This window comes from Centroberyx affinis, unplaced genomic scaffold, assembly GCF_046629955.1.
Source record: "Centroberyx affinis isolate AG114_WGS23_722 - 3 ecotype Tasmania unplaced genomic scaffold, CSIRO-AGI_Caff_v1 ptg001464l_1, whole genome shotgun sequence".
Lineage (NCBI taxonomy): Eukaryota > Metazoa > Chordata > Actinopteri > Beryciformes > Berycidae > Centroberyx > Centroberyx affinis.
The window spans coordinates 722,280-747,023 of NW_027279933.1; the positions used below are offsets into that span (position 1 = coordinate 722,280).

Sequence of the window (24,744 nt, forward strand, 5' to 3'; positions counted from 1 at the left end):
ATCTTGGCCTTACTAGTTCTGTGTCTTATCTGCGAATGTTAACTTTAATCCAAAACAAAATAACTGTTTGGCCCTCCAAAGGCTTTCAGCAGTCAAGATATTCTACTGGGACCATTTTGATAACATTTAATACTGATTTTAATATTTTTGCTGTAAGTTATAACTATTAAACAAACAACATGACATAAGACCACAGAAACGACTGCCTACTATTAAAACCACATGTATACTTGACTTGTTACATCAATGTCCAGTCACATCATATTCTATAACAATAATGCTAATCGTCATCATCCTCATCGCATTTTTGACCCACGTAGACTACTTGGCGGCCAACTGCGCACCCCAGGTCTAACTAATGGCTGATTGATTTACTAAAGTACTGACTGAAACAAGAGGGACATAAATGAATTTTACACATGTAGTCTAAATTGGAGCGGAACCAATGTGGCGGAACTACAGCACGAAGGTCGCACATTTTACCACGGCTCACATACGTAACCGGAACACCAAGCGGATAGCATGTTTGTGCGAAAAGCACTGCAGAAATGAATGGATACAAGAGCTGGCTACTATGAAATTTAACTTACCCTTAAATTAAATATGTTCTTATGTCAACACACGTGAAAGTCTCACAGCCCTGAATCCGCAATGGAGTGTGATATTTTGGATTTGTTAGAGCAGCTTGGGTAAGCAAATATAGCAAGTTAGCTTGTTAGCTTTCTAGCCTAGCTACAGTCGCCGTCTGTTAATGTATGTTACCGTTATGTTTTCACTCGGTGTGTTGTGTTTAAGGGGAGAGGGGTGGCTGCACTGGCAAGCCGTAACGTCGGTAGTTAGTTAAATAACATTTGATATCTAACATTAGGATGTTTTCCCCGCACGTGTGACTGTTCTCTCCTCTCCAACTCATCCTTCACCCAGCTATGGCGGCCCTCTGCTGGAGGAGAAGGCACTTGTCGGAGCCGCAGATGAGGGCCTGTCCTCGCCGGAGTATGTGAACCTGTGCAGGTGGCTAGCGTCCAGATTAAAACCGCTGTGTGATCTGGAGGAGAGCATATCTTCTGGTCCAGGTGAGCCGCATCCAGACCACTACTACCTGCCAAGCAAGAGGGGATGTTGCTGTGTGTGGAGTTAGTGCTGTCAGTGGTTTAATCTAGTCTGTTTTCTCTCTCTCTCTCTCTCTCTCTCTCTCTCTCTCTCTCTCTCTCTCTCTCTCTCTCTCTCTCTCTCTCTAGATGACATTGACAGCCTTCAGCTTGAGCTGAGTGGTTTGCTGAAGGAGATGCACTGTCCCTACGAAGGGCTTGTTTCAGGGATTCTCAAGGGCACACTGCAAAATAAGAGGGATCATCTAAAGTTTGTCTGTATGTAATCAATCAACATCCCATGCTCCTTATCACAATCATTGTACCTAACAAGCTTTCTGGCTGGTCATTAAGTTCATTCAACATATGTTTGTCATGTCCTCTGTTTTTTTTTTCCCTTCTTTTTGTGTAAAGTGTTTCTGAGCTCCGAGCTTCAGGCGGCTCAGATAGTGAGGAGCAGACAAGTCTCAGGTAAACAACAGGAAGACAGCCCGGTGTATCAGGACCTTCTGGCCATCTGTGAAACACTGAAGCTGCCAGAGCCAAGAGGCCAGGATGCAGCAGGAGTGTTCTCTGATGTAGAAAACAAGGTGGGACAAAGTCGCTCATCTTGATCTGTGGTTGAGTGTGATTTTTATCAGTGTGAAAGAGGACAAAGATGGGATCAATTCAATATTGTACAACTAACACAGTACCTTTTTTATGTTAATAGAAGGCATATGTAAATTAGTTTCCTCACTGTCTGTGCTGATACATTATACCATCATGTGTGTCATTATAGCTTAACAAAGTACTTCAAGATCTGCCAAATGGCTACATTGGAAAGCCAGTGCTGAAGAAATCTCTCAACAGTGAACAGTGGGTAAGCAGATAAACTTCTGAAATAAGCCACCGGATATGAACTCTTACTTCCCTCTCTTGTTTGCGCTCATATCTATATAACTGTGGGTGTATTATATATATATTATAGCATTTAACTCACTTTGGGCTTTCTCTGTCTCCACAGGAAAAGTTGCACAGCATTAACACTCTCCTGTCCTCGGAGTATGAGTGCCGGCGCAGAATGCTGATCAAGCGACTGGACGTCACAGTTCAGTCCTTCGGCTGGTCAGACAGAGCCAAGGCAGGTTCACCTGTTAATCACACATCAAACTGTCTGCTGTGTTTCCCCTCCTCCATTGGAATATAAACTGATGGAAACATAAAGTATTGTAGTGATACTGATTCTGTGATGGTTGGCAAGTAGTAATATTTGAGTTTAAATCCAAAATCAGAAATCTGATATCCGCTATTTGGAGAAATGTAACACCTATTTTACAAAATGATTGCTGGCATGAATATCATTAATGTTAATAGCTATCTTGAGCCTTTTACTTTCTCAAAAACTTACTCTTTTTCTTACAGAATAGTAGCATTTTAGACAATAACATCTGTGTTTTTCTTTTATATTGATCACTGAACATCAGCCATGTTTTTATCCAGAATGGATAGTTTTGGAACAGAACCCTTTATTTCATATCACAGAAAAGGACATAATTGGATGAGACACATGGATACGTCATGCAGAGTGTGTATCTGTTTCTGTAGAAGCTAATACTATGGTATGTGTGTGTGTGTTTTGTCAGGCGAGGGTGGACAGCATGGCGAGAGCCTACCAGCCCAAGAGACACTCTCTGAGGCCGCAGCCGTCGGTGGGCGAGGCCGAGCTGCTGGCTGCCAGGGAAGACATCTGCAACGTGGTGAAGACCAGCAGCGGATCCAGCAGGGAGAAGACCGCCTGCGCTGTCAACAAGGTACAGGAGCTGTGGAAACACACAGCCATTGTGTTGTTTTTTTTTCTCACGAAAGGTGTGATGAATTTTATTCAAGATGTTTTGGGTTTTTTTGTGTTGGTATTTTTACATCCTACATAGTGGTGCACCCATTTACTCAAGTTTTATATTAAAAATATTAATTTTGAAGTCACACTGAAATGAAAAATGACCTTTTCTACCTTGTTAGTTAATTATCCATATCATAATGTTCACTTATTTAACAATAAATAATAATATTTATTTATAAAGCATGTTTAATACAAATGTGTGCTTCTCAGATTCATCACAAAGCATTATAATGTTACTTAAATAATTGATTACAAGAAAATAAAATAAGGGGTAAGATGCTGAAGTACTTCAAATGGAAAAAGAAACAGACTTGACAGATGTACATTCATTAAAAGCAATTGTGAAAAAATCTGTCTTAAATCTAGATTTGAAAGTATTTACAGAGGAAGTGTTCTTGTGCATAAAAAAAATGAAGCCTCTCCAAATCTTCTCTTGTTGACATGGTAAATGGAGAAGGCCAAGAGTTCTACTTGGCTTATATGATTACAAAATTCGTATTTTCTCATATTTTTATGTCAAAATCCCATTACTTTTACTTCCTGGAAAACAGCATAGGACGTAACAGTAGGCGCGCATAAAAATTCCAATCAATAACACCATCACATATTTTTGAACAATCCTCCATCCTGACAAGTGGCAACATGGTACGTTGATGAATTTTGAATTTTTTCACCGCCAAAAATCCTGTTTCCTTCTCCTAAGACACCACGGTTGCATCTCAGCGGCTGGAATTTATTAATTTTGAAGAATCCAAAATTTGCTCAAGATTATGCGCAAATCATTTTGAACTGTTGACGACTTTTAATAGTCCCTCCCCGTGTTTTATCCCGCCCAACATCCTGTTTCACCCGGAAATACGTTGAATTAGGGAAGCAATGGAGAGAGGAGGAAACACACACTTGTATTGGCGAAGTGCCGGCAAACGGGGCTGAATGTACATAAAGAAAGAAAAGTCACTGCATACTCATAACTGTCAAGACATAATACTGATGAAGGAAGTATGGACTGCTGAAAAAGTTTAAAAGATTTTTTGATGTCTAAATAAATCGATGCATCGGAGCAAGGAGAGTGCGGCGACTTTTCTTTGTTTGAATTAGGGAAGCAAGACGCCATCGAAATATCGCTTCCTTGTGACTTTAACATCATACTTGCCCCCCCCGCCCCGCCCCTTTGGTATTTGTCATTTTGTTGTCTGAAATATCCGTTCCTCTGGTTCTGGTCCACAGATCCTCATGGGCAGAGTGCCAGACCGAGGAGGCCGCCCCTCAGAGATAGATGCCCCGCCTCCTGAGATGCCACCCTGGCAGAAAAGACAAGATGGTGGAGGTGGCTGGGGAGGACGAGGTGGAGGAGGAAGAGGGGGCGGCTGGGGCGGAGGAGGAGGAGGAGGAGGAGGCTGGAGAGGAGGTGGTGGTGGAGGAGGTGGAGGTTGGAGAGGAGGAGGAGGAGGAGGTGGAGGAGGATGGAACCAGGGAGGACACAGTGGACATGGAGGACATGGAGGGAAGAGAGGACGGTACCAGTACTAATTTCTGCTGATATTTTCTTTTGTTAGTATTTTGTAAATTGATCCAGACGCAGTGTTACACATGAACTGAACTCTATTTTTGGGTCTTTAGTAAACACTAAGGTATTTTTTTTTTTATATTTTAAGCAAAGTCAAGATGAAGTGATGACAGACTTCCAGCACTCTGTGAAATGTCTTCCCCATTTGGATGATTTATAACGCTCCTATTTTTACTGTCAGTGGAATTGTTTTACTTTGCTTTTTTTTTTTTTTTTAATTCTTTTATATTCTAATCATACTTATCATGTGGTGTTTTGATATGAAGGCGTCAGTCATGATATCATTTCAAGTATTTCTTTCAGTTGCGTTAATAAACTGAAAAGTATAATGGTTTAGCGTCAGGTGGAGAAAAAAGACGGACAAGATGCTAAAATACTACACCAGAGGGACATGATGGTGAAAAATAACGGTTTGATTATTAAGAATGTGGAACTTTCTGTTAGTCAGTACTGACTGTGTGGAGAGATATCAGCAAAGAGTGAAAGATGGTGAAGAAGATGCAAGAAGCTTCTGTTTGGAAGACTAAGGAGGTTGGGATGTACTGCAGCGTGTCCTCTGTCTAAGATGACCTCGCTGTCCCATGTCAAGAACATATCAAGGAGGCAAGAGGATAGTTTTTGAATCCATATCCCCTTGAGTTTTGAGGTCCCACTTTACTGAATGGAACAAAGTCAAATCTTCGTCTCACTTCATATTCTTGAAGACCTTGTAATATCTGTCATGACTGTGCTCCTTAATTTCCACCTCTGAATTTAATTAATAAAGAGTTCTCATAATTTAAACCCCTCTTTTGTCTTTGACTTTAAGTAATTAAGAGCTAATTAAATCATTGCTAAACCAAAGTGAGACATTAATCACTGACTGATTTCTAATTCTTACCACTAGGTGGCATGATAGACAAGTATATTGGGAGATGAATAATCCTGAACTGGATATAGAGACCAAACGAGTCGTATATATATTTCCAAATATTTATTCTTAGCTGAAAAGATTTTCTACACTTTGTTTTTCCAATGGAATACCATTTTTGTTCATTAGATACAGTTTATACATAGTTTGTACAATAAACACCATTATGCGTTAAAGCTGAGAATTTTACATTGTGTACATCATGAACAGCTACAACATACATGGACAAAACCGTTTTCACCTTGGCCAACCATCTTGTGTCAGTTTGCACACTAAGACTCAAATCAGCATCATGTTAAAACCACACACGTTTATACAGGCTTTATAAGATCCAGTTGTAAGCCAACCATCTACTCAGTTGGGGATTAAGATTTATTCTCCTCCAGTTAAATAAATAAGGTCACTGCCCATGCAACTGGCATAAAACTCATTCAATAAACAAACCAAACTTCAGGGTAAGAAAATGACATTACAATCACTTTCCTTCGGACAAATTAGAAATTCAATTGCCTCCTTAATTTGAAAGCAGGCAATCTATGCCAAACTTCTCCTTTTGAAACACCAATTGACTCCAGATAATATTGTTTGTAATGCATGTTAGCATTGCTTCTGTATATATTCTCCATGGCTGCAAAAAGGGAACGGACACCAGCTGTGCCCGGCTCCAGTCAAACATGATGGTAGAACTGGTCAGTAATAGTCAGGAGGCCATTTCTCCCAGCAGGATGTGTGTCTGCAGAGCGTACAGTGTATTATCTCCCTGGAGTGAAAACAAGTGTGGCAGCCAGAGTACTGTAACTGGAGCCGGTCTGCGCCCCAAACAGCCCACAGCCCCCCCCCCCACTGTGATGTGGCCCTTACTGCTTCACACTAATACTGAGCATGGGTTAACAGTTTACCACAGGGCGATGTAAAACCTGCACACTGCACAGCACTCTCACATGGCTGTTAGATGTTCAGAGAGGGACGAAGCTGAGAGTTGTATCTGAATACTGTTAAATGGCCTCCTTTCTCCATCTGTCATGACTAGGCACTCATCCTTGTTCTGTACTTGCAATGAAACAAAGGCAATGTTAAGAAGATTTTGGGGAAACCAGCCCAATGCAAGAACTAGCTTATAGTTTGTATTTTTCCATCTTTGAATGCCAAGTCTTGAATCCTTTCATGCTCCTGGAAACAGGAGGTTAGGCGATAGTGTCTTTTCCAAGTGTTCTTCGCAGGTGTTTCTCAAATGTATTGATTGGCATTATTAATACACATCACTGCAATCATAATGAGAAAAAAAATGACACTGAATGGAAAAAAAAATCCTCTTAAAAGATATTTTTTTCAGATTTCCTTCATATTATGCAAAAATACACAGAGCCCTTTCAACTATACACTGTAGATAATATTTAGGCACTTTGTCTGGACAAAAAAATATAATTGAAGATATAATGTTCTTGCTCAATAAATACAGCACTCATATGACAGAGCGTGCCGAGTTCAATTTGTCAACAAACATCAACAGCTCTCATGAGAGAAAAGTCATGAAAAATATGAATATAAAATCAATTTTCCAGTTTTACCAAAACCCTGCTTTGTTAAAAACCTAACTTCACTCTCCACTTCAGATTAAGATTTTTTTTTCCTGTGAGATTCTTCCTCTTATTCATCATGAACTTAAACCTCAGATCTGTTTTGGATCGTCTCCCACCCGTCTCATCTTCATGGATTAGGCCTAGTGTTGAGGCACAGTGGGACAGTCACATTCATGCACTGAAAGAAACAGTGTCTTCAGTAACGACAGGGGATACTAAGGCCTTTAGGATCAATCACAGTATCTTGCGTAAAAAATCCTGAATGGATAGATGTCAAAATAGGCCCATAAGAAAAAAGGTTCACAATTACCCGGTGTGAGGATTTCTAGGCTTCTAAGTTATAAGTGAGTAGATGTAAGTTGGGTAGTAAGGATTCTTTGGTGAAAACCTGAGAACTGTGACTCCAATAATCCTCTATACCGCCTAGAAATCATATACTGCCCGTAACAAGTGGCTCTTTGGTGGCACAGCCATATCACAGGGTTTAGAGTATAACCTGATCTGGCTTCACACCACCCTTAGAGTCGTTCTGTTGTATGTAAACCTGTATATTCTTCTTATAAAACAAGTCAAATGCAGGGCCTTAGAACAAGTCCCCATCCGTACCATTAGGGGCCACATGGCACTGTTAAAATCCATCTGATCTCAAGACCAGCCTTCATATGAGACACAGTTTTTGTCATTTTCAGAATTAACGTCCACTATTATATCCGTTCTTCATTATCAGAACCAAGTGTTACCACAATGGTAATCCAGTAACATACTCATCTTAAAAGTGACCTTAGTCAAATGAAAATAGATCAGTTGCTTTTGATATGCAATCATAATATAGATTTTTTTTTTACTGCAGCTTAACCATGGTTCATTATGTACAGCAAGGTACTGAAAAAGTGCTGGGCTTCATTAAGCAATATATGTAAAAAAAAAAAAAAAGGAAATATAATACTGTTAAGTGGCAGGTCGTATGGAAGTCTTTATGCTCCTTCAGGTGCCCGATGCTTCTTTGTTGTATATCCACACTTTATTTGTTCCATCAGTCTTGCCTACTTTAATACTTGGACAAAGGGCCAAAACGGGGTCCGCCAAATACCGACCGCCATGTTTGAACTGATTTCTACAGTTGCACCATCACAATGCAGTTTGGCATAAACCTCGAGGAAATCCCACCCTACGATCATCTGGGATCACAGAGTTTGGGACGCTGGGGGAGGAAGAGGGGCAGGACAGAGCTTTGTGCTCAGATGAGCCTGGAGTTGCGGAGGAACTGGATGAGGACTTTGTAGATGAAGACGTACTGAGAGATAGTCTGGACCATCATCATCCTCTGCTGACGGAGCATGCTCAGAACCGTCGGGACATCCAGCATCTGAACCAGACAGACAGACGGTTAGTATGAGGTAGATACACTTGGGAACATTTAAAACAGGAGTGGAGAAACACACAGAGGTGCTAAAGGCAGCCAAGATAAAATATATACCAGATGCAATCATATTAAGGTGTAGAAAGCTGCACTACATAGTTTACAGGTCTGCTTTTAATTGTTTTGACTTCATACGAGGGTGAAGAAGCTACCTCATTGTGCTCTAGACAGGCGATCATGATCTCAGACAGGATGACCACTCCGGTCCGGCCCACTCCAGCGCTGCAGTGGACCAGCACAGGCAGGTTGGTGTTCTTTGGGTCACTGATGCTGTTTGTGTGTCTCCTCACAGACTGGATCTCCTCCAGGTAGGCTGGAAAAAACATGATAGCATTCATCTCACTTGGGATTTAATTGCATACACAGTTAATAGTAAATATGTAGTTTTAGCACAAGGACCATAGCTTTGTAAACAATTTTCTTCCTCACAAACTGTATTTACTTGATAAATTCCTAAATAATTTCATGGCACCATATGGATTTAATGGAGCTATCTCTGTAAAAAAACAAAAAAAAACAGCCATATTTTCAGAACCTGTCTTCCAGGTAGAGATGAGATCTTTAAAGGATAATGACCGTAAAAGGAAAAAGCTTAAGCCATCCCACTCACAGAGGAAACCTTTGAAGTCCTCAGGACAGCCGTGGTCGGGCCAGTCTGTGTACTGCAGGTGCCAGACGGTCCTCTCTTGGCCGGTCAGAAGGTGTTTGATCTTCAGCCCTGTGGTGGCGTAGCAGCCAGAGTCTGTGCGGAACCGTGTGGTGATCTTGAAGCGGCCGTACGTCACTGTGTTGTGCCGCGAGCCGAGCCGGGGCCAGTAGCGGAAGCTCTTTTCTCGCCCGCCCTCCTGGAGCGATGAAAGGACAGGGGGGAAAAAAATTAAGACCGGGTAGGGATGGGGAAACAGACGTGGAAGTAGATCGTCAGGCCGAGGCATACCAAGCTATAAGCCTTACGTGACCAAAATCTTGCTAAATGACAGAAAACCCAAACGCACCTCTTCAGCAGTGACCATGGCAATGATGGAGACTCCCTGTTCCCACACCATCTGCCAGAAGTCCTGACAGGTGTTGGATAGAGGACCCTGTGAGGCGATGTAGCTCCACTCATGTCCACTTACTGTTATCTAGGGGGAGAGAGACAATTTTTTTTTTTACTTGAATTCATCAGTGTCACAGGATCTCATCAGGAATTCGTCTACACACTGTGAACCAGGGCAGCGGAAAATGGATTTCAGACTCAGCAGCGTAGACCAATTCTATTAAATGTCAATGGGATGTGAGAATGGGGAAAGTGAATATGACTGAATAGCAATCATGAAATTTCCCTCTTCCCCGCCCAGCCAGCCACCACAGTCGTGCCCAGGAAGTAAGCCTGCCCAGGAAGTAAGCCTTGACTCATTAGCAGCTGTAACCCTGGGGAGACTGTGGTTGTCTGGTTATTAAGGTAACAATGACTGTATGCAACACCGAGCAGGCAGAATCACTCAAGAAAATGGCATTTTCAAGGAAGTCGAGTGTTTGCTTCACTGCTGCTGAAAGGCTTCTTTCTATAGAGCTCCTGGTCATGTGAGTCAGTCAGCGTCATCAACAGTATTTTCTGGATGTGTCTGTACTGCGGTACCTCGAGTAAGGAATTTATATGCATACAGTTCACATACAAGCCGTGTCTGTATGTCTTACTCTGATGTGTGAAGCGTTGATGTAGCCCGTGTTGTTCTCCTTGGTGGGAACCAGCTCCACTCGGGTGTCGTCGTACGGCAGCACGTCCTGGAAGCGGTTTCTCTCTCCGCTCTCCTGCAGCTGGGCGATGGTGCAGTCGCCTGATGGACGACGCTTCGGGACCTGCTCATACTCTGTGAACACCATGCCCTGCTCCATACGCTGCTCCAGCACTTTGCACTGACAAAACAAGGCGACAGTAAACATGTCATCCCAATGAATGATGCCGTCCTTATTCATGGCCAATCCATAACAAATATATCATCTTGTTTTGACATATAATTGTAGCACTTCTCTTGGGCCAATCAGTGTAATTTTGAAAATGCCAAAAAGCAGTGGTGAGATGTATCGTTCCCCAAAGTTTTGACAAAATCCAATCAGCAGTGACTGAGATATTGCACATGACACTTTGACAAACACATGAAAGATGTAGCACCCCTTTTGGGCCAATCAGTGTAATTTTGTAACTGTCAAAACTAGGGCTGCTGCAATAATTTAATGTTTATCATTTAACTGCTTCATTCTTGTTGGTGTTTTACTCAAGTGATTTTGGCAATGTGTACTGTTATATAATCAAATATTGGCTACACCCACATAAGACTTCCCCGATTAGCACATTCTTTATTTTTAATATTTTGACGTATTTATTCATTTCTTTTTTTCCTTGGAGAAAAAGACAATTAAATTGTTAATTGCAAATTATTTGAGACAATAATCGTCATTACAAAATTTCCTGATCGCCACATCTCTAGTCAAAACAAAGTATTGAGATGCATCTTTCTCCCAAGTTTCGACAAAATCTGATCAGCGGTGCCGAGACTTTGTACACGACGGATGGACGGAGAAAAAGGCAAATAAATAATTTGCAATGTATGGAAGAGGACACTGTCAATGAACATAACAATGAGTTTGGAATACAAAATCACCTAGGCCCATATTTTTGGTAGCTAGTTCTTGTGTGTGTGAGATTGTGCGCATGGAAACTATGTTCAAGTGACAATTGAAAGAAAACTGTCTTGAAAATTACGTTTGGAATTCACCTTTACTGTAAAAACCACCAGCATCAAGATAAACAAGGCTCACCTGTTCAGCTGTAATTTCAAGTCAACAGCATCAAGACTGTCAATTAAGACTTTACGTTGCCTTCACAACAAAGCCTCATCAAACAAAAGGCATCTAACATTACCAGCAGCTAAGTAACTAGGTTATATATATATTTTTTGTAGCCATAGCAACGTTTCTATATTTAGCGGAGAGTCATTTACAATGTGTGGGGCTAAGAATATACAAACAAAAACTGACAAATCTGAAACGTATCACAAATCTCATGACTGACTAGGACTGGGTAATAATTCAATATCATTTATAGTATTTCAGTGGAATCATATCGTGGTGATATGATGATATTGTGATATCGTGATACACAATTCTGTGGATGATAACAAGCTAAATGGATGATAACAAGCGAATTGTATTTAAAAAAATATATTAAAGTATGAAACAAACATGTAACATTTTAAGGAATATTAATTGACATTACACTTAACATTAGTATGCAGTTCAATCTGATGGACCTCAATTTGATTAACATGTAATTTTGCAAATGTAAGCCATATTGTGATATATAAATAGAAAAAAAATCTTTATGATTATCGTGATATTGATTTCAACCATATCACCCAGCCTTATAACCATTGCCTACACTAAACATTACACTAGCTCTTGCTTTGTAACCCCATGTTTTTCAGCAAACCAATGACAAACTGAAGTGCATTAGTGTGTTAGTGCGCCCTACCCTCTCGTCATTAGAGGCCCGTTCAGGCTCATCCTTGCCCTCATCGTGCATTGGCAGCCTGGACAGCGATAGGCCGTTGAGGGCCGCCACCTTCAGAGGGCCCATCTTCTTTACCTCTGACCTGGCTCCTTTCTTCATGCCCTGGCGTGACAACACAACAGGGACAAGGAAAAAGTGAGAACGAATTGTGTCTGAGCCTCAGACGGAGGCAGCAAGTAACAGAGAGGGGAGGGACAGCGCAGCCTCGCATGTATTTTCCGGACAGAATGTCACCTGTCCGGTTTTTCAAGGCAGCCCAACTACATTCTTTCAATATGCAGGTATGCTGAAGTGAACCTGCGTGCGTCATTCACCGCCTGACCCTGAAACTACCCATCATGGTTTTCTACATGCATAATTGTGTGGTTTTCATAGATGACACATAGGCATACAGTATGTCCCTGCAGAAGTGCCAACAACCTACTACTTCAGACACCTGAACGACAGAGGGAGCATGTTATTCGTTGAAACTTTGGTTTTCTGTGAGGTAGAAGTAAGATAATGTCGGCATACTATGTGGAATGTCGCACTGTGTGAGGAAGCTGACACTTGCATTGCCAATAAATTACAGTAACACTACTCCACATGCTGATAAGATGTACCAACTCATTGCTAAATCATTCATCTTGCCTTCATGTCAGGGTTTCTGTTAGCCGGTATATGCCGGCTTTTGGCTGGTAAAACATGCAGTCCGACAAATAAAAATATTGGCGGCCAAAATGTCCGGTGGAAAATATGACAAATAAATCAAATCAATCAATCAATAGTCTAATTAAATGATATTATGTGACCTATAAAAACTTGTTGCTTGCACAGATGGTTACCATGGTTACTATGACATTTACATTAGCCCTCCTTTTTACCGACATGTCATCTTTACGCAGAAGTTTTATTTATTGTGTGTGGGTCCAATATTCAGTCATCTCCTAGATTTTCCACACTGCCTTCAAATGCTGTCAGAAATATTTTCTGGTAGAGCATGATTTAACGACCCAATAAAGTAAATAAACAAATTTTATATGATACCCAAGATGCCAAGATGTGACATTCTCACTCTGTTTAACTTTTAGGTGTCATGCATATACAACAACTTTTAGCCAATAACCTTACTAAATATCTATTACAAAATGATCCTCTTTATTCTGCCATTGCAGCACAAAGTAGCTCTGTACAACTTTATTTCTAAAAACAAAGTCAGAAAAAAGCTACTTTTGTTTCAGGGTCCGTTTTGTTATATTTGGCTAAAAAGTACTTTAATACACAAGGAATTGTATTTACATCTGTTAAACTCAGAAGTACTAGCTCATGAAGAGCACTTGAAGGCAGCAAGACTCTTCCACCAGATTATTGACGGCCAACACGCCCACAACAAATAAAGTTTCCTTTCTGTTGACTCGACTGTTAATAAAATGCATTTGTTGGATCATTGCATTGGTTTGTATTGTTTATTGCCATTTAAATTTATTCTAGCCTTTATTTAAAACTGTCCAGTAAATGTTCTACTTGTCTGGGATCCTGAAATCTTACCAGCCATGTTGGCTGGCAAAAAAATGTCTGTTTCATGTAGGCTTCACTTTTTTTTTTAAAATAAACTAGTCAGGAAATCCTAAGAGAGACATGATCTAGACTATCTCTCAAACTGTTGGGTGCAACCTGTTGGGTTGACATGGAGAGACAGAAATGGACGTTCAGAAAAATGTCCTTGGTAAAACAGGATTAGAACTACTGCATTATCATGTGCATAACTATCTGGATATACAGGTTGATTTAGGTAGAGTAAAACAACAAAATGGGATGTCTGTAAAGATTATGAGGAGATGTACAGATGATGAACAGGACTCACCGGAGGGGGCAAACCCTCTACGGTTTTCTTTCCCGCAGGCACATCAGACACAGGCCTCTTCTTGAAGTCCTTCTTAGCCTTCTGCTTGGCCTGGCCGCTCAGGTCTCCCTCTGACACAGAGGGCATAATCCTGGGCTGCCGTAGGTCTGACAGCAGGTACAGAGGCTCCGCGTCCTGGATCAGAGGGTGAGCCTGATAGGCTAAGGAGCCAGTTAGAGCGGGGTCAAGGGAGGAGCCTATGGGATACGCAGGCGGAGGCTCTTTGGGAGTCTGTTGTTGAGGCGTCAGAGAGGAGAGAGAGGTCAAGCTGTGATGTTGTTTTGGCTGTTGGTCAGGAAGAATGCCTGCCATCGCATCCTGGGAAAGGGGTGTGTGACGTCCACTATCGTCCTCAAACTCCTCCTCTTCCCCACTGCTGTGAACCAGCATGGTGGCATCCGAAAGAGACTTCTTGTGTCCGTAGCGCACGTCATCCTTGAGGTCACCCCCGTCCTCTGTCTTGGTACGTTCCAAGTACACATTGAGCTGCGAGCCGTGGGAGGGGCCACCGCGCAGGACCGGAGGGGGGGTGGCAGTTTCAGCTGCTGAAGAAGACACTGTCCGCTCTTTCACCCTCAGGCCTTCTAGACTATACGCCAACCCAGCAATCTCGATGGAATTGCGCTTCTGGGCATGGTGTGGGTGTCTGTGTGTGGGCCCACTAAGAAGAAGAGGCTCTGACACTTCCTGTAATGAGTGGGCGACTGGCAGGCTGTCCTCTTGGAAGGTCTGAACTGAGTGGTGCACACGCCGCGTGATGATCAGGTCCGGGTTGCTACTGCTCACATACAGGTGGCGCGACAGGTCAGGTGTGCTGTTGGCAGGCCGAGGGTGGGCGTACGGGTAGGGGGGAGGTGGTCGGTACACCTGTGTTCTCATGATGTTGGGGGCCGGGTAATCCTGCGCCTGTTGCAGCTGGACGTTGGTGAGCTCCGGGACGCTGACTGCCCCCACCACGGGCCTCCTCTCCGTGGGGTAGGGGTACGGAGAGGGGCTGTGGAAGCTGGAGTTGAGATGGAAGGGGTAGTGGTGGTGCTGGGTTCCTCCGCCGTGCTCCCCCCTGATCTCCGGTTGGCTGTAAACTAGAGGGTCCGGTCTGCTGTAGGCGTACGAGTTTCCGATGTTCAGGTTCCTCATGGAGTGGCTCTGCCGGTGCTCCGCGGCCAGAACCATCCCTCCCCCTGCACCCCGGTTCTTCTGCCGCATCACTGTCTCATAATCAGGTGTGGCGCGGTAGGAGGGCGGGATGAGGGCGCTGTGGCGGTGCGAGGGGACATAGTCAGGCCGGGTGATGTCGCTGCCGGTGATGGAGGGGTTGGAGGACATGGGTGAGGGCTGGAGGTAGTGCTGGGGATTGGTGAGAGAGCTGGTGCTGTGGGCGCTGTACACACTGCCATTACGTAAACGCCCCCCACTGCCGTACTCCATAGGAGAGCAGTCCAGGCTGGTCTGGGAGTGGTAGTAGTAACCGTTCTGATTGTTCATGTACAGGTTGTCTGCAGGAGAACAAATGAACAGGACATCCATAGATGGTCATGCAATCAGAATTAGAAAGCACTGACATATTTCAATTAAGCTAAAAGCAGTATGAGCTACCGCAGTGCAAATAATTTATTTGCATTATGATTGTAGTTATCACATTGCAATTTCATAGTTGCAATCACTTTCTGTAGTTACCTTGTGATGATGTGTAGGGCTCAGTGAAATGGCCATTGTAGTGCATTTGAGGTGGGGGCATCATGTAGGCCTGAGGCTTTGGCTGCAGATCAACATCAGACAAGAGAAGGATTCAGTTACTGCACACATGATCCCAGTGCTGCCCAACAGCGTAGAATTACACATAAATCCAATTGTGTGCTAAAGCACTGTTGTGGCTTGATTGTGGCAAATGACGTGTGTCATGGGATGCATTCCGCAAGCCATAATTCAGCAGGCAAAGTGTGTGTGCACACAAGGGGGAGAGGGGTGTGGGTGTGTGTGTGTGTGTGTGTGTGTGTGTGTGTGTGTGTGCAGCTGGAAATTACCAGAGACAGTCTAGTTGAAGATCTTCGTCTGACTGGGTTGACAACTGTGGGCTGGGTTTGACTGGAGGAGAAAAAAACTGGGAGTTAAAGAAATTATACAAGAGATGGCTGATTACTTTTATATTGACAGGCCTACTAAGAAAAGGATTACATGGAGTGTCATAAATGGGGTCTATTTTTCTTTACTGTGCATATAGTGTTACTGGTTCAGCCCAATGATCCCTGTGGATTTGATAAGGTTTTTGCAAGGTTTGGACATATCTTTCCAAAAGAAACATTCGCTGTAAGAATCCTTTTGCTTGGATCCAAAATCACTAGAGGCTCCGCAAATTAAGGCCCATCTAGATTTGGGGAGCCTGTTTGCTGGGATGTGGTTGGCTGGGTAGTCAGGAAAGGATGGGTGTTGGCACCTGGTTGGTAGACATACTGTAGGCGGTGGCTGACAGTGTTGCTCACCCCTTGTTAGAAGGCAGAGAGGGACGAGAGAGCATTGGAAAGCGAGGAAAGGAAAGAGTGAGAATGGACTTCTGGGAGCCCTCAGAAGGCAGGGGGTCACACTCCTCTCTGAAGAGAGAGGAGGAGAGGGGATAGGAGTGAGAGAGGAGACACATGCACACAACATGCACACAAAGACGGCAAGAAACAAAAGGGACAGGAACTAGACTAGACATGTTAACAGAAAAACACTTACAGGCTACTCTTGTTAATCTTATAAAACTTGTGCCTGGCCAGACACATCCGGCACACATATTTGGAGGTTTCCATGTCTTCCTGCACAAAAGAAAGGAGCAGAAAAAAAACCATCTGAGATGTTGAGGTATTTAGTACAGTGGTGGTGCTTCCTTAGTTATCTACAAGCAAAGGCCTTCCAGTGTATCTCCTCAAATACTTCTGCATGGAATTTCAGCCAGTGGTATGTGGCTTTGTGACCCACCCATGTGTAGCATACCCAAACAAACCCAGTTACCACCCTACCCATACACACAGGTGCATTGTTAGGACTGGCTGATTGCTAGCGCCATCATAAAGGCTATTTCCAGAAAACAGTTATCCCATTAGAGACCCCCTTTCCCAGAGGAAGGGTAGAGAAGAGAAGTGGCACGGGGCGCCGAGACTTACGGTCTGGAACTGAACGCTCTCCTCTTTGTTGGCTAGCTCCAGGGCAAAGAAGGACTTGTTGTGACTCATGTTGTTAATTTCATTCCACCTACATAGCCAATTAAAGCACAGTGGCAAAGAGAAAGAGGGGGAAAAAACACATGATGTCATGGTGGTCACATTTTTAACTTGCAGAAAACCACAGAGGGCTTTTAAGAGACTGTGGGGCTGCTGTAACAATGTAAAATAAAAACCATATGTATGTGGGACTCAATATCAAAAGGTGTCTACTATACAGAACGCTTTGTAGATACAGGATTAGTTAGTGAGTGTTGGAGTCGTTCTGACTCAGACTGACAGGGAATGCTTCCACAGTCCTTATCACCTATCGCAGTCTAATTGACTCATTTCCTCCTGAGCCAAATTCAGGTCTAGAAGGCATTAGGTAACTATACAGGACACAACTTCACCTAAGAATAGCTGTGGACTGTGCCACAAAACGCAATATATGGTGATGGAGTCATTCGATCCAATATAATTACCGCTCAGAGCTAGAAAATACCAGACAGAGCTTTTATTCAGGGCTTCATATTTAGAAGCAGATCATATTGCAGGACTGTGAGGCATTACTGTAAAAATAAAACAAACATTCCCCAGTTTATTTCTAGACTTACCTAAATACAAGAGGCGGCCTGCCATTTTTGTGCTTGACAAAGATGCCATCCAGACAGGCTCCCAGGATAATGTCTGTGCCTGAACTGTCCTGTTAAGATGGAGATGATAGAGACATTTAGAAACACCTTTTATGGGGCAGAATTAGAAACTGTGAAGCTCAATCACCTAAAACAGTGTTTTCTGAGAATGTAATCCAAACTATTGAATTTCAATTAATTACCTATCCACCTCTCAATGAATTAATGAGGACACATTATATTTCGACCCAATAATTCTTTGCTGAAGTTGTGCAGTAGTATTAATATACTGTAGCTTCTGAATTAACACTCTAGTAACCTAAGTCAACGTTTTTTTCTAGGTGTGGGCTGTTAGGGATTTCAGGTTGGACTTACCTTGGCTTGATAGCTTTCCTGGCCATAGCCTTCCATTTTCTCCACCTCCTGCATGTACAACATCTCTGCCTCTGGGGCTGACAACCCCCTGAAAAGGAAAAACACACAACAAATGAAGAAATTATGTCAACACACACTGAACCAACATAACGCAACAAGACAGAAACAAGCAAAACAATGTGTAAACTTGGAGAGCAAAATAGACAAAAACTAAATCATTGGCAACTGACATACACACACACATATATGCATACAAACATACACATACATCAACGACAGACTGTGCAATCCAGCAAGCCCTTCTCACCATCATCTCATCTGTTTCACAGCACCTTTGACAAACCACAGCAGCCATTTCTTAAACACCAAGATCAAGATGACACGCTGTTCAACTCTTCACCTCTCACCTCCCTACCACTAACCTGACACCTCCCCTCCTCCCTCCCTGCCTTTAACCACAGCCAAGCTTTGACAACTATTCCTGGGGATGTGCTGTGCTTTAATAGCTCTTTCAAAAGACCTGAATAGCTCTTACACAGACACACCGCCAACCTATATGGGGAGGATGAGGTACAGGAATGAAAAAATCTGCAGATTGGATTGGAATGGGATGGGGTGATGAGAAACAGCTGTCCTTGGAGTGAGTAGAGAGAGCACAAGATAGAGTGGGCAATATGGGGTTTGGTGCCAGGCCAGCTTGAGTTGGGCTTTTCAGCCTGTCCAAGTGTAAATCACAAGAGAAGATGGGCTTACATATGGCCTACTAAGTGAAACCAGATGATGACAGAGAATAAAAAAAGGCTGATTGCCTGGATGGATCAAGGCGGGGATGAATCTGCAGGACTACGTCAGCCTCTGTGAGATGTGAAGCTGTTTGTGAAGGGAATGAAAGACATGATGGTATCCCAGATGGAGAACAGGCAGGCTAGTGCTTTGAAAACCTGCTCACCTGTAGGTCTGATAGAGAAGAGCCACTTTCTGAGTGGCCTCCTCCAGCACTCGCTCATCCTGGATCCAGCCCTGCACAGTCAAGATTGATATGACTACTGTGATACTAGCACACAACACATGACATTTGAAACATCCTTTATTCAATATCTGACGTTAAGATGTTGAGCATGAACAATAAAATGCTTACAATAGGGAACAGCACAAACTTCTGGAGGAACTCCTGGGAGTCATATCGATTGAAGTCTCCAAAGTCAGCTAAAGAGAGAATAAGGGAGGGATATTAAATGAATAAAGAAGGCGAAACATACGTAACACTAACATTAAAGCATGCTCCTATTTTTGTGTTAGTCCTGCTCTGAGTCAAATCTTGTAATATGTCCATTTCTGCAGTTAGTGTAAGGCAGAAAGAGGCTTGCAGGAATTTTAGAGTGGTGTAGTTCCTTTTTGGAAAGCTGCGGTATATGATGACAAGATGGGCTAATTTTAGGAGAGAAGGGGATCCATTTGTTATGGAAGGGAATTGCTTCAGCGTCTGACAACGTAGTGGTCCAAAACTGTTCACAGCTTCAGCCCGCCTGCTGGCAATGTTCACAGCTATGTTGGGTATCCCAGGCATCAGCAATGCTCAAAAGTTACAACTGCCCTTCACTCCAAACTGTGCTGGCTAGGGGCACAAAATAGGAGCTGTCTGACTTTATTAGTGCACAAATGCAAAGTTCGCATGACAATTTAAGCAATGAATAAATGTTTAGGGATGTTGCAAGAGCCTGCTTGCAGCTTTTCTTCAGGGCAGGAATTGCATGCTGGTCAGTCATTTGAACATGGCTGCAACAGTAAGTGATCTCAGTGGCTGTGCTATGCTAACACCCAGGCCAGTAACTTGCACTGCCTGATATAACTTTGCCAGCAGTGTCTGAGATTCTTCTGGCTGGGCAAAAGTTGGAGGAGGACATATCAGGCCAAAAGCTCATGCAAGGGGAGTTCACATTCACACACCCTTGACCAAGTTTATGGTTTGGTTTAGGCTTGACAGGGCTTGTTAAGTGCTTTATATTAAAGAAACCCATGACTAAGCTCTATAAAACCCTAAGATATGTGGTTGAACAGAGGTTTCAGACAAAATAATTTGAGCAGCAAACACTCAAAACATGACATGAGGTATGAACAAACTGCGAGGCTCAGCAACAACATTCTTTTACATTCCAACTTGAAATAAAGTTCATATTTTTATTTGGCTCTGCTTTGAGATCACATGACAGGAAAAAAGAAGTTTTGGTTTAGAATAATGATTTTACTCCTGCTCTAATGGAGGCTGAAAGTCAACGGTTTGTGAGAATCAATAGGCTTACTGCACTAGTTCTGGTATTTACTACAGCTGAAACAGACTGACAGTGTCAAGCCAAAACATTAATGCAGTGGGGGCCCATAGTCTGACCTATCACAAGTCTCCTACCCAGAAACCAGTGCAAATTATTCCAGGGGCTATTCCAGTGTTTCCAGTACAACTTTTTTGTAGATGTGGAGTTTGGGGTCATTCCTGTTCTGAGACAAAAGTTTACTCCTGGATCCATTCCAGGTTGCGTGTAGTAGTTTCACAATGGCTCTTGTTTGGATATCGATATCATGATTTATGGACAATTGTGCTGTAATTGCACCTGTAATTATTTACTTGGGCTGAGCAATAAGGCCAGGTGATGAATTTTCATTGTATGTGCTTTTTAGCTATGAGGCTATTTTCCAGCTGTTGGGGCCACGACAGCTAGATGAAGGTCATGGAACACTAGGCTATTCAAATTATTCAAACTGACATTTCTGTTACTAGCATTGAGCATTCATATTACCTTGCACTGCGAGGCCAGCCAAACGAATAGCTTGTTCTATCGAGCATGGGATCCTGCCCTCCAGAACATCCTTCTTCAGCTGTAGGTAATACTGATATCTGTGAGGAAACAAGGGGGTTACTTAAGAGTGGGGAATAGACTAGGCAACTTTCGGGCCTACAAGCAAATGTGACAACCTTGTTCAATTTAGCAGCAATGGGTGTGAAGTCATTACAGTCTGTCATGTGTGAACAACATTCAAAGACAAATGACAGGTCCATTTACTGCTGAGGTCACCGGACAAGCCTAATGAATTGCCAATAGGTGTTAAAATTTTAATGTAAAATTGAGAGGTACGTCATCACAATTTATACACAAACTTATGTATTCCCCACCCCTCACCTTGTGATCTCCTGTTGGAGTTGGGTGACACTTGGTACGTAAAACACCACTCCAAAGTAAACAGTGGGCTCCAGCCCATACTTGTCCAGCTGCTTCTTCAGGGGCTTGTCCGGGTCAATCCATCTCTGCTGGTTCTGCTTGTTGAAGTACCACAGACTGAAGTATGTTATCTGACAGCGAAAGAAAGCAAGTGAAAACATTAGACCTCAACCACACTGATGGAGGATATACTCAGGCAACAACCTGTAAATCTGGCAGGCCAATTTGGGGTAAACTATTTGGAGTAAACTAGAAGGAATGTGGGCTTGGTATAGCCTAGTTTAAATATCTAAAAAATTCTCATATTACAAACTTTATACAGTAATATGTGATTACTTGAGACAGACATTCTACCTATTCAACTGCTCAGTTGAACTGATCAAACCTGCAGTGCTTCTCCTGAATATCTAAATAACATCCAAAACATCCAGCCTTCAGTAGATCTGTGGTACATTCAACTGAAAATTTAACCATGCCAACAACTGTAGGAGGGTTACAGGCTAGTGCCACTCCCTGTTCAGTCTTGTGACTGTCTGGCAGAAAGTCAGCCGAGGGCATCTCACAATGAACACTGGTAAGAGAAGTAACCTGTAGGCTTGTTGTTTATGGGGATGAGAACTTGGCCACAAGACTCTTATTGTGATTGCTGCCAGTTTCTAACCACAACTTGAGCATTGCTTGTCAACATAGCTGTGTAACCTAACCCTAGAATGACATCTGTTAGCAAAAATGTGCAAACACTACTCAACAAATGATTTTGCCAATCATGGCATGTGCCAAGTAAAATGTTAACAAAATAGGCAATAGGATAGGACAGCTCTGTTCTTTGAGGTGAAATTGTCTACAAGCCAAGCATTAACAGAATGGAGGTCCTTATTAGACTGTACAATCCGTCAGTTTGTCAATACAATCTGATGTTGCATTAACATTTTTAACTGTATTGTATGTCTGCCTGTTACTTGTCACCTACCTACTTTCTGTCATCGTTTTTTTTCGTATGATGTGTTGTATGTTTTTATGCCTGCCTGCAAATCAATTGCCCTCTGGGATTAAAATAAAGAACTGAACTGAACATGGCTCTCGAGGCTTAGGATATAGGCTAGTTTATGACACATGTAGTATCACCGCATTTGGCAGTCATTACTTATACTTGGATTGTTTGATCTCGGAAAACGAATGGCATTTGTAACCTAGCCCCTGCTGCAAAAGTTTTAATAAACTTAATTCATGAGTCAATTTCAGTGACAGAAAATCCATGACCTTCCAATAAGTTCCAAGAAAACAGATAACTCCACTAACATCAAAAACAAACAATACAGCATTACATTCTCCATACTAGCAAATTTGTAACTGGGGGCTGGGGCTCTTTTTTAAGTAGGGTTATGATCAAAAGGTTTGAGAACCACTGCTCTAGCACTGATACTGACTACTAGCCAGACTAGGTCACTTATCAAAGTCCAGGTTCTGTGCAAATCTGTGTGACGTGATGTACAATATATGCCAATGACAAATTCACAAGTAGTGTCACAAAAAGGACACAATACATGAGTAAACAATGACATATTGGTTATTTTGGATTCTGTTGTCAAGCCAACTCATTCAAGTATGCATGTGACCAGAAGACAGCCTCTACAAGCATGCTTACATGCCAAGATGGTCAATCTCAAATAGGTCAAGAGAGAACAATCAGCACTTGTGTTTGCATGAAAATACATACCTCTCTTAACTCGAGTCTCTGAGCAACTGCATCCAAACATTCCTGCCCAGTGCTCTCCACGGAAAGTGTAAACTCAACAAACTCCCCATTGAGCAGCTGAATCCGAGTGACAAGACAACTCTTGTTTGAAACGTTATACCTTCGAGTCCTTTTGAGTTTTAAGCCAAATGGCAAGGGCATGTTTCACAATTCTCCAGAAAGAGAGGACTTCACTTAGTCCAGAGAAACCAGTCCTGTTGCTGTCCCTTCAAAGACAGTGTGAATAGTAGAGCAGCCAGTCATCAGGCTCATCATCGACAGACAGACCTGGAAAGTGAGACGGAAAGGAACATCTCAAAACCTCATTAAAGTATTACAATGCACACCAACTGTCAGTGTAAAATTAGTCTAGAAAAGAATGGACCCAAAATAGCATGAATCACAACTTCAATACGGTCAATCCTATGATCAAGGAGTATGTTACCATATCTCAGTAAGTAGTAGTAACCTTACTGTACATGTCTTTACGTCTAGTCTCCCCCCCAATAACCCTAAAACAGATGCCCCACTAAGTTAGACAAACATAGGGCTTATGGTACAGTAATCCTCTTAAACACTGCATTTTATTTTTAAATTAACTACTTAATTTAGCTACCTAGAGAATGCTACCAAAAGGGGTTTAGTCTTTAGAACATAACCAATCTAAATAAACATGATATAGCTAAAATCTATGAACTGCTAACAATTTATGGCAATTTACCCGACCTGTGTAAGTAACTATAATAAGGTTTGCTAGTTTTCCAAGCATGTGGTAGCGTTAATCCCCTTCCAGAAAATAGTCTGATCCAATCACGGACAGAGCGACCTGATTCAACACGTAGACTGGCAGCAACTGGCAGCGTTAAACACAACAGCAAAATCCCTGCCGCTTTCCAACCAACTCCAACTCAGACTCTCACCATGCATCATCCACCATATTACAGATTACGAAGTCTTACAAGATAGTAATATTCGTGAATAATATGAGAGTGCTCGCTAACGTTAGCTACTGGGTTGTAAGTAAATATTGCATTCGTAAATCTTAAAACAGATGCCCAACTACTCTCATATTAAACTGTAATTCCTGGTTAACGTTGACCGTTAGACAACTAGATTAGCGTTAGCTTGCTAGCTTGTACTCCAGCAAATAGACCAAACCGTTCGAAAGCTGACGTCGCTGGTAAATATATTGCAAATAACGCTAATGTTACCCGTTAGAAGCACTCTAGTAGTCCAGTTAAGATTCAGCCATGGGCAGTTCCGCCATCAGTGTCAAGTGGTTACTATTTGCCATCCATCTAACGGGAATAAAGATAGCTAAATTATCTTGAGTTTGTTTCAGGTTTAAAACTAACGTTACACTCCATGCCTCTTGCTCCGAGAGTTCAGTCAAGTTCCAAGCGTGTTTCACTTCCTGGGGCTGGAAGAGCAACAAGTATATCCCATCTACATCCGCGGCTGTTTGGTGTAGTTATTAATTGTGCTGCAACAATTTACGATTTCAAGAAAGACCCGGAATATTCCCTGAACCTATAGTCAATTTATAAGAAAGAATACTTTAGGTTTATCGTGTCTTCGCAAACAGTTGACACATTTCCAAACGCGCTATAGTACCTTTCGTGGCGGCAGGATACATGAAGGTTTTCAGAGCATGACATCAGACAGCTGGAATGCCGGGCGGTGAAAATGCCAGAAATGGGACAGCTGCCGAGAGCTGCTGTTCGCT

The 24,744-nt window shown here is 42.5% G+C and overlaps 2 protein-coding genes across 3 annotated transcripts; one reads left to right on the plus strand and one right to left on the minus strand.

Annotated features, from left to right (window-relative positions):
• The first annotated feature begins 519 nt into the window (after positions 1 to 519).
• On the plus strand, positions 520 to 5,299 carry fam98b (family with sequence similarity 98 member B). Its single transcript, XM_071526803.1, has 8 exons — positions 520 to 689; positions 925 to 1,073; positions 1,239 to 1,367; positions 1,503 to 1,688; positions 1,880 to 1,950; positions 2,095 to 2,211; positions 2,714 to 2,881; positions 4,198 to 5,299. The coding sequence occupies exons 1-8, from the start codon at positions 652 to 654 to the stop codon at positions 4,498 to 4,500; spliced, it is 1,161 nt and encodes a 386-aa protein (XP_071382904.1). The 5' UTR covers positions 520 to 651; the 3' UTR covers positions 4,501 to 5,299.
• A 196-nt stretch (positions 5,300 to 5,495) lies between these two features.
• Positions 5,496 to 24,384, minus strand: ptpn21 (protein tyrosine phosphatase non-receptor type 21). 2 transcript variants are annotated; one of them, XM_071526788.1, is made up of 20 exons: positions 24,230 to 24,384; positions 23,001 to 23,306; positions 21,245 to 21,414; positions 20,864 to 20,961; positions 19,210 to 19,277; positions 19,021 to 19,091; positions 18,072 to 18,159; positions 17,679 to 17,767; positions 17,026 to 17,113; positions 16,598 to 16,677; positions 15,907 to 15,967; positions 15,560 to 15,641; positions 14,152 to 15,378; positions 13,844 to 14,043; positions 11,962 to 12,102; positions 10,128 to 10,346; positions 9,443 to 9,571; positions 9,058 to 9,292; positions 8,600 to 8,760; positions 5,496 to 8,393 (listed from the first exon to the last, which is right to left on the minus strand). In XM_071526788.1, exons 2-20 carry the CDS (start codon positions 23,178 to 23,180, stop codon positions 8,265 to 8,267), a joined length of 3,516 nt encoding a protein of 1,171 aa, XP_071382889.1. In that variant the 5' UTR covers positions 23,181 to 23,306; positions 24,230 to 24,384; the 3' UTR covers positions 5,496 to 8,264. The 2 variants fall into 2 exon arrangements, with proteins under 2 accessions (XP_071382889.1, XP_071382888.1); XM_071526787.1 differs by having other exon boundaries at positions 13,844 to 15,378.
• Between the last annotated feature and the right edge of the window lie 360 nt (positions 24,385 to 24,744).

Excerpts from the sequence above, each read along its gene's own strand:
- ptpn21 (XM_071526787.1), bottom strand. The coding sequence starts at position 23,180 with ATGCCCTTGCCATTTGGCTTAAAACTCAAAAGGACTCGAAGGTATAAC. Across the intron at positions 15,379-15,559 it reads GCCCTACACATCATCACAAG|ACAACCTGTACATGAACAAT; the intron begins GTAACTACAGAA and ends GTTCTCCTGCAG. Across the intron at positions 8,761-9,057 it reads GGACTTCAAAGGTTTCCTCT|CCTACCTGGAGGAGATCCAG; the intron begins GTGAGTGGGATG and ends TGTTTTTTCCAG.
- fam98b (XM_071526803.1), top strand. The coding sequence starts at position 652 with ATGGAGTGTGATATTTTGGATTTGTTAGAGCAGCTTGG. Across the intron at positions 1,074-1,238 it reads GAGCATATCTTCTGGTCCAG|ATGACATTGACAGCCTTCAG; the intron begins GTGAGCCGCATC and ends CTCTCTCTCTAG. Across the intron at positions 1,689-1,879 it reads AGAAAACAAGGTGGGACAAA|TACTTCAAGATCTGCCAAAT; the intron begins GTCGCTCATCTT and ends AGCTTAACAAAG.